The 9,367-nt window shown below is 47.3% G+C and overlaps 1 protein-coding gene across 2 annotated transcripts in view; it reads left to right on the plus strand.

Annotated features, from left to right (window-relative positions):
* The window catches only part of ctc1 (CTS telomere maintenance complex component 1), a 37,027-nt gene extending 29,003 nt beyond the window's left edge, over nucleotides 1-8,024 (plus strand). The window contains exons 23-25 of one of the 2 annotated variants that reach the window (XM_078245213.1): nucleotides 7,592-7,706; nucleotides 7,809-7,870; nucleotides 7,932-8,024. In XM_078245213.1, the coding sequence (XP_078101339.1) occupies nucleotides 7,592-7,706; nucleotides 7,809-7,870; nucleotides 7,932-7,961 (207 nt within the window). In that variant the 3' untranslated portion in view covers nucleotides 7,962-8,024. The other variant, XM_078245212.1, reaches the window with a different exon arrangement.
* The last annotated feature ends 1,343 nt before the right edge of the window (nucleotides 8,025-9,367 follow it).

Raw genomic sequence — 9,367 nt, forward strand, 5'->3', positions numbered from 1 at the left:
ATTTTGAAGGGTTTTGAACAGTTTGATATCACAGCAGCTGTCTGCGGACCAATCACAGTGTTGGTTTCTTTACTGCACGATATGTGGAAAATATATGATATGTTGTTGAATATTACAATAACAATATCACTTAATAAACAATACACACACAGAATGTAATGAATTTAAATCAAACAAAAGGAATCATTCTGTGTTAAATGAGGCCTAAAGCTGTCAAATCTGACTCATTCATTCATTCCCACGCCTTCTTTACTGGACTTAAGTTTACCAGAACACAAGGATCAATCGCAGACGATGAGTTCAGTAAAGCTTAATGTACTGAGTCCAGCATGAACGTTACAACACAGCTGTGGGTTCACAAACAGAGTCTAAGTTTCCCTAGCAACAGACATGAAGTCGAGGCTCAGTCCACCAGGATCTCCTCCGAAGTGAGCCTCGATCTAAGATTTCCCTGTGTCTTCATTCTCTCCTCACGGGGGGGACTTTTAACTTCACAAACACGCACACCAAGGTCGGGGTGACACAATGCACTTTTATGCCATAAAAGTCTTAACCTATAGTCAACGGCTCAAGCTTCACACTAGAAGTGCCGTGAGCGGTCATTTTGACCGCCAGCTTCCAAGCTCTATAATCTCTCATGGTGAATACCTAATTGCGATATTGTATTATGTATTGTGTTAGGATATCTTTAGAAAAATGTAATAACACCGAAATGTACATTTTAACGAGTTTAATTATACATTTGACGTGTTTCAATAATTCATATCATGGCATAGTAAACCGTAATTATTTCAAACATTCATATCCCGAAAAATATGGTGTGGAAATTCATTCAACTTAACTCATAACAGTCAAATAACAATTAAAAGTATCTTATTTGAACATTTAGCTATAACCTAACCTGGCACTGCCTCCGTTTTGGCGTCTGCTGCGGTGACCAGCGCTGCCCTTCTTTCCTCCATAATCTCTCCAGCTCTCAGCTCTCTGCTCTCTGCTCTCATCTCTCAGCTCTCAGCTCTCTGCTCTCAGCTCTCTGCTCTCAGCTCTCATCTCTCAGCTCTCATCTCTGTGCTCTCATCTCTCAGCTCTCTGCTCTCATCTCTGTGCTCTCAGCTCTCAGCTCTCAGCTCTCATCTCTCTGCTCTCAGCTCTCAGCTCTCTGCTCTCATCTCTCTGCTCTCAGCTCTCTGCTCTCATCTCTCAGCTCTCATCTCTCAGCTCTCAGCTCTCATCTCTCAGCTCTCATCTCTCAGCTCTCAGCTCTCAGCTCTCAGCTCTCTGCTCTCATCTCTCAGCTCTCAGCTCTCATCTCTCAGCTCTCTGCTCTCAGCTCTCAGCTCTCAGCTCTCATCTCTCAGCTCTCTGCTCTCATCTCTCAGCTCTCAGCTCTCATCTCTCAGCTCTCTGCTCTCATCTCTCTGCTCTCATCTCTCTGCTCTCAGCTCTCATCTCTCTGCTCTCTGCTCTCTGCTCTCAGCTCTCTGCTCTCATCTCTCTGCTCTCAGCTCTCATCTCAGCTCTCTGCTCTCAGCTCTCATGCTCTCATCTCTCAGCTCTCATCTCTCTGCTCTCATCTCTCAGCTCTCATCTCTCATCTCTCTGCTCTCATCTCTCAGCTCTCTGCTCTCAGCTCTCTGCTCTCATCTCTCATCTCTCTGCTCTCATCTCTCAGCTCTCAGCTCTCATCTCTCAGCTCTCTGCTCTCAGCTCTCATCTCTCAGCTCTCATCTCTCTGCTCTCATCTCTCAGCTCTCATCTCTCAGCTCTCTGCTCTCTCTCAGCTCTCATCTCTCTGCTCTCAGCTCTCATCTCTCAGCTCTCAGCTCTCTGCTCTCTGCTCTCATCTCTCAGCTCTCTGCTCTCAGCTCTCTGCTCTCAGCTCTCATCTCTCAGCTCTCATCTCTCAGCTCTCTGCTCTCAGCTCTCTGCTCTCAGCTCTCTGCTCTCAGCTCTCTGCTCTCTGCTCTCATCTCTCAGCTCTCTGCTCTCAGCTCTCTGCTCTCAGCTCTCTGCTCTCATCTCTCAGCTCTCTGCTCTCAGCTCTCAGCTCTCAGCTCTCAGCTCTCATCTCTCAGCTCTCAGCTCTCATCTCTCTGCTCTCTGCTCTCAGCTCTCATCTCTCAGCTCTCATCTCTCATCGCTCAGCTCTCTGCTCTCAGCTCTCATCTCTCAGCTCTCAGCTCTCAGCTCTCAGCTCTCTGCTCTCAGCTCTCATCTCTCAGCTCTCATCTCTCATCTCTCAGCTCTCTGCTCTCAGCTCTCATCTCTCTGCTCTCAGCTCTCAGCTCTCTGATCTCAGCTCTCATCTCTCAGCTCTCATCTCTCAGCTCTCTGCCTCTGCCCTCAGCTCTCTGCTCTCTGCTCTCAGCTCTCAGCTCTCTGCTCTCATGCTCTCTGCTCTCAGCTCTCTGCTCTCAGCCTCATCTCAGCTCTCTGCTGTCAGCTCTCTGCTCTCAGCCCTCTGCCTCTGCCTCAGCTCTCTGCTCTCTGATCTCAGCTCTCAGCTCTCAGCTCTCTTCTCTCTGCTCTCAGCTCTCTGCTCTCAGCTCTCTGCTCTCAGCTCTCTGCTCTCAGCTCTCATCTCTCAGCTCTCATCTCTCAGCTCTCTGCTCTCAGCTCTCTGCTCTCAGCTCTCAGCTCTCTGCTCTCATCTCTCAGCTCTCATCTCTCTGCTCTCTGCTCTCTGCTCTCATCTCTCTGCTCTCAGCTCTCTGCTCTCTGCTCTCAGCTCTCAGCTCTCTGCTCTCAGCTCTCAGCTCTCTGCTCTCAGCTCTCTGCTCTCAGCTCTCATCTCTCTGCATCTCTCAGCTCTCTGCTCTCAGCTCTCTGCTCTCAGCTCTCATGCTCTCTGCTCTCAGCTCTCTGCTCTCTGATCTCAGCTCTCAGCTCTCTGCTCTCTGCTCTCAGCTCTGCCCTCTGCTCTCAGCTCTCTGATCTCTGCTCTCTGATCTCAGCTCTCTGCTCTCTGCTCTCTGCTCTCAGCTCTCTGCTCTCTGCTCTCAGCTCTCAGCTCTCTGCTCTCTGCTCTCAGCTCTCAGCTCTCATCTCTCTGCTCTCAGCTCTCATCTCTCAGCTCTCAGCTCTCTGCTCTCATCTCTCAGCTCTCTGCTCTCAGATCTCAGCTCTCATCTCTCTGCTCTCAGCTCTCTGCTCTCAGCTCTCTGCTCTCATCTCTCAGCTCTCTGCTCTCAGCTCTCTGCTCTCAGCTCTCTCTGCTCTCTGCTCTCAGCTCTCTGCTCTCAGCTCTCAGCTCTCTGCTCTCTGCTCTCATCTCTCAGCTCTCATCTCTCAGCTCTCTGCTCTCAGCTCTCTGATCTCAGCTCTCTGCTCTCAGCTCTCTGATCTCATCTCTCAGCTCTCAGCTTTCAGCTCTCATCTCTCTGCTCTCTGCTCTCAGCTCTCTGCTCTCAGCTCTCATGCTCTCAGCTCTCAGCTCTCAGCTCTCTGCTCTCAGCTCTCAGCTCTCTGCTCTCATCTCTCTGCTCTCAGCTCTCTGCTCTCATCTCTCATCTCTCAGCTCTCATCTCTCAGCTCTCTGCTCTCTGCTCTCAGCTCTCAGCTCTCTGCTCTCAGCTCTCAGCTCTCTGCTCTCAGCTCTCTGCTCTCATCTCTCAGCTCTCAGCTCTCAGCTCTCTGATCTCTGCTCTCTGATCTCAGCTCTCACTCGATCTCTCAGCTCTCTGCTCTCTGCCAGTAGCTGCATGAACTTCCTCCGGAAAGTTTTACAGCTGGTGCACTCCTTAAAGAGGATGTGTGCAATGACTCCAGCCAGTTGTAGCATGTATAACGTTATATGAACACGTAGACAGCCACCGGCCTTCTACGTGTACCACGCTCTCTCACTGAGCTAGCGCCCACTGCTTTCCTTCTGATCAGAACTGAGTCCATCCACGCCGTAGTCTACGTTACTGACTCTGGCTTTGCCTTCAGCCCATCGGTGATGCCCACACTTGTTACTCGAGACCGCTAGTGACGTTTCTCTGACAGAGACTATGGTAGTTACTAAGCAACCAAGATGCATCTTCAACCGCGCGAAAAATTAAAAAACAATACCGCGACAATCCGAGCGGTCAGTATGAGCGTGTCAGGCAGCAGCAGGATTGTATTTCATGTCATGGCCGTTCTAGTGTTAACCTTCTGTGCGTCAGAGACATTTCCTCAGTGACTGCACACAGCTCTTTTATGAGCACTAATACAACTTTAACTGCTAAGAATCTAGATTCTGTTTAACAGTGTGAACCTTGAGATTGCTCTATCAGTAAAAGGATGTAGCATGTAGCGTGGAACAGCTTTTAGAACAATTCTGTTTGACACGTGTGGAAATGTCTAAGTTTACACAATGAAAGTTCAGTAAAAGCAAAACCCCCGTGGGAGAAAACATGTTAACATTCTTAACGTCACCAAGACAATATGATTGATGCTAAGGTGGGAGGGAACCGTGGGTTAGACTTGGTGCTGGTCCAGTTAGGCCTGTCACCAGAACACATTTTGCTGGACAATAAGTTGTCCCAGAAATTATTGCGATAAACGATAATATTGTCGTTCTGAGACCATTTTCATCTAATATAATGATAGTGGCATAATAATGCAGGTACACCTTTTCAAAGATCAATACACTTTTATTTCTAAAGAATATTTAACACTGAAACTGGAAGACATTTTTAAATATCCACAATAAATGAACAAAACAACCAAAAACAATAAATAAAATGGACTCTCAGCAGTATGGTTATCTGGGACATACCTGGTCTCTAAACACTTGGAGTGCAGGCTCCAGTCAGCAGTTATGTAGTGTAAAGTCAAGCTCATATAGGGGGTCATGTTTGAACCTGACCACATATCCGTAGTGGCAGAGTAAAATTGGATGTCTTTGACCTCCTTTAGTATGTCGTCTTTCACGCTGTTGGACAGTTGTGGAATTTCCGTTTGTGACACGTATGTTCTCCCAGGTAATTCGTACTGGCTGTCAAATGTTTGCAGCATTGGTCGAAATGCCGGCTTTTCAACAATACTAAAGGGCAGCATCTCTTTAGCAATGAAGCCATCTATACTGTGTGTGAGTGCACACCACTTTGCACTGTCCTGTTTGGACTTTGTCTTCTAAACGCCCCAGTGATTGTGTACTGTCGGGAAGACGGAGACGGCCCATCTGTTGTAGTTTTTTTTCCCAGCTGGGAAAACTGCACCTGATGATTGTGTTTTAGGTGCATATGCATGTCTGTTGTGTTGCTGTGTTTAGTTGCTACTGTTTTACAACAAATGCGACATACCGACTCGCTCAGGTTAAGGGCTTCACCACGCTCATTCGGTTTGTGCTCCCACACTGCAGCTGTCGCCTTTGGCTTTGAAACCAATTCCATCTTTTTTTTAATCCTCCAACTCTCAACTAGTGTTTTCTATGGCTATACTCCTCACTGTGGTAGGCTACGCCAGGAGTCCCGCCTCCCCACACAGACACCATGCAGCTGACAATGACTGACACGAGGGGTCACTCCTCGTTACGCTAAGGAACCGAGAGGGGTCACCGATGCACCGGAGTGGTCATCCAGTCTCTTTGGTAGAGAGAGACGAGGAAAACACACAAGCAGGCAAATGGAAATTATCACGGCCGGAAAAAATTATCAAGCTCATTTTTATTTATCATGCGATTAATTGATTTATTGCATATTGCAACAGGCCTAGTCCCAGTCTCTTGGCACACGATCCATCCAATGGCAGGCGATGACATCCTGTAGGAAGAAAAAGGCACGCTCCCCTTTATATTCTATTATACCCAGTTTTCCCCCAGGGACCTCAGGTATAACGGAATGGGAACCTACATCTATTTGTTCTTCATCGCTAGACTCAGATTCATCCATGGCACCTAGGAGGGGCATCTGATAAGGGGTGGAGACTTTTCTTTGGAAAGGGCAGTAGTAATCAAGCGATTCAGCAGGGTCCTAAGACAAGGGATGCACCAATGACCGCTACAAACTGAAATAGCTGCGAAGGTAGCCAATGATATGAGTAGGGTCACATCCTTACTCATATCATTAGCTACCTTCGTGGCTAGAGCCCTATAGAGTCCTATAGCGACCAAACCAATGTTGCTGATTACTCAACCACAGCTTAAACAAATGAAATCAAACAGATCAACCAAATCAGACACAGTCCTCTTTTTTATGATGCGTGTGAATGTAGTTAATTGGGGATAGAGAAGACAGAATTTATTTTAAGAGCCAATCGTTTTGTAGCGTGCAATCACTTCTCTTCTACAATGTTCCACACAAAAAGTCTCTCTTCTGCTGTTTGTTTACCAGAGAGTGAGGGTAATACATCTCCTTCAGCCAGTACGTGTGTGTGTGTGTGTGTGTGTGTCTGTGTGTGTGTGTGTGTGTGTGTGTGTGTGTGTGTGTGTGTGTGTGTGTGTGTGTGTGTGTGTGTGTGTGTGTGTGTGTGTGTGTGTGTGTGTGTGTGTGTGTGTGTGTGTGTGTGTGTGTGTGTGTGTGTGTGTGTGTGTGTGTGTGTGTGTGTGTATGTGTGTGTGTGTGTGTGTGTGTGTGTGTGTGTGTGTGTGTGTGTATGTGTGTGTGTGTGTGTGTGTGTGTGTGTGTGTGTGTCCAATACTACCCTTTTCAGCCTCATCTGCCCCCACATTCCTGTCTAAACTGGGCAGAGGCTTTAAAAGTAACATGACACACAGCAATATACTGTACTATACAATATCCAATAATACTAGCATGAAGCAGTGCAGCCACTTTGCCACATTATAAAATTATAAACAAACATTTCAACAAATCAAACATCTTCAACTGTGAAAAATATCTTAAACTCTTCATGTTTAAACTCTTTTAAATGTTCATTCTGAACACAAGACAAACCAAGAGTTTACTCCTATAACGTAGTGTGCAGAACAATGGCTCCTCTCGATTACATTGTTTCTGTAATCAATAAGCCCAAATTGTAATCACCATCAAAATGTAATGAGTTGCACAGCCTCAATCTGGAGTCAGTGTAAGTTGTTTTACCTTCTAACAGTTTACAGGCTTCCGTTAACACCACATTCGAGTCAGATTTCAGAACCTGGTGATATGTGACAAACACATATCCTACTTAGTTTTTGAAAGTGGCGGGATTCCAAGATACTGACCCATCCTCGGACTGTGATTAACCGCTTCCTGTTCAGTTGTGTTACATTGTCACTACCACTGTTTTTCATGCACTTCATATGGTCCTACTGACGCTGGTGGTACACAATGTCCTCCTTTGTGTTAAAGATAAAGGGTGCATTTACAGGCTTCAAAAATAGTTTACTCTCTCAGGTGTGTGTTTACCTGTGTGTCTCTCTCAGGTGTGTGTTTACCTGCGTGTGTTTACCTGTGTGTCTCTCTCAGGTGTGTGTTTACCTGTGTGTGTTTACCTGTGTGTCTCTCTCAGGTGTGTGTTTACCTGCGAGTGTTTACCTGTGTGTCTCTCTCAGGTGTGTGTTTACCTGTGTGTCTCTCTCAGGTGTGTGTTTACCTGCGTGTGTTTATCTGTGTGTCTCTCTCAGGTGTGTGTTTACCTGTGTGTCTCTCTCATGTGTGTGTTTACCTGCGTGTGTCTCTCTCAGGTGTGTGACTCTGATGACCCTCTCCTCCACTTCCTGCTGTGTGTGTGCAGCAGTGATGTTGTGTGTCGGCAGCTCTCTCTCACCTGCAGGAGACTCAACAACCAGAGATCAGAAGGTAACGACGCATCACCACCTTACCTGCCAACAGGTATGGTCACCACTACTCTCCACTGCTGACCGGCCGCCATGTTGATGAAGTTCTGGTTGTTTGTTTCAGAGATGAAGAGGTTCAGTCGAGGAGACCGAGATTTCATGACCAGGGTGACTCCACCTGTACAGCTCACCTGTCTGCAGCTCAACACTGACTGACCTCACCTGTCTGAGCTCAACACTGACTGACCTCACCTGTCTGCAGCTCAACACTGACTGACCTCACCTGTCTGAGCCTGACTTTATCAGTGACACCAAAACTAAAACATCTGGGACATGGGCCAAACTAAAACATCTGCAGTACAAGTTTCCCAAAGTAGTTTCTGTGCTGTTAGGTAGTTGTGATCAGCTGATGTTTGTTCCAGTGTTCATGTTTCCCATCAGTTTTGTTTTTATTAGTTATTTGATGCTATAAAAATGGGTTGAAACCTCCTGATTGACAGCTGGGATTGACTCCTGATTGGCCGGGCGGGTGTGTGTGGGCGGGACTTGGAGGCTTCGCCACCCAATCACTACTGCGCATACTCTGCACCTGTATCTGGGGGATTCTGGCTTCACTTCTGTACAGCGGGAGGAAGTTGAGACGTGGCGGCCATCTTTAGATACAGACACTGACACACAGACAGGAAGTCAGCCACAGGAAGGGGCGGAGCTAGCTCAACTGCACTTTGAATGTTATATTGCAGTTTGTTGATGTTGTGTTTAATGTTATTAAATATGTTGATAAGAGTTATTAAATCTTTGTTTATTTCTCCTGAACTGTTATTTCACAGCCTGTTAAACACGACAGTCTAAAGGCTCTGACCCACCAACTAGACCGCCGACCGTCAGCAGGACAGGCAGTCGGACTGATCAGTCGGCTCCCCAGAACACACCGAAGAGACGCCGACTTGAGCGTACGTTCTGCACGTTGGCGAGACGTAATACGTCTCCATATTAGCAGGCGGATGCTAATCTATATTGTCGCCCAAAAAATTAAAACCGGCAGCTGATTGGACGAACGTGTCACGTGGGTCTGGCTGCTCTGGAATATGATCTCATATTGTACTAAAATAGTTCATCGTCATTTCTGGTAATTGGTCATTGAGTCCGACTGCCCTCTGGCCGATTCAACAAGTCAAATTAAAGCCGACGGCTCCTCTGATGGACGACGGCACGGAACACAGCGAACAGACTCGAGTCACCGACCTCGCCAGCCTGTCAGACGGCCAATAATCGGGTTGGTGTGTCAGCTTCTTTACTGTCTACAGTATGTATAATATCTGTCAGTGACACCAGAGTTACTGTCCTAGGGCGGGTCTATGGCCACACCAAGACCCGCCCTAAGCAGCTCGATTGGTTGGGGTTAGGCATTTGACCTCGAGTGGTTAAGGTTAGGATAGCTGATTGGTCAGGGGATAGGACCTGAACTAATGGGGTTACGTTACATGTGTTCTCATGGACGCCTGGCCAATAAATGCTACTGAAGGGGGGGTCTTGGCGTGGCCATAGTGGGATTCGTAATATCGCGTCCTAGGCAGCGTCATTTCCTCCCTCGCTTCCCATTCGTTGTTGTCTCTGTGAGCAGCCGGGCAATGCATTCTGGGAGCGTCGCTGTGACTTTCCAGAGATGGGGTGTTGAGTTTC

The sequence above is a fragment of the Sander vitreus genome, unplaced genomic scaffold (assembly GCF_031162955.1).
Source record: "Sander vitreus isolate 19-12246 unplaced genomic scaffold, sanVit1 ctg414_0, whole genome shotgun sequence".
Classification (NCBI taxonomy): domain Eukaryota; kingdom Metazoa; phylum Chordata; class Actinopteri; order Perciformes; family Percidae; genus Sander; species Sander vitreus.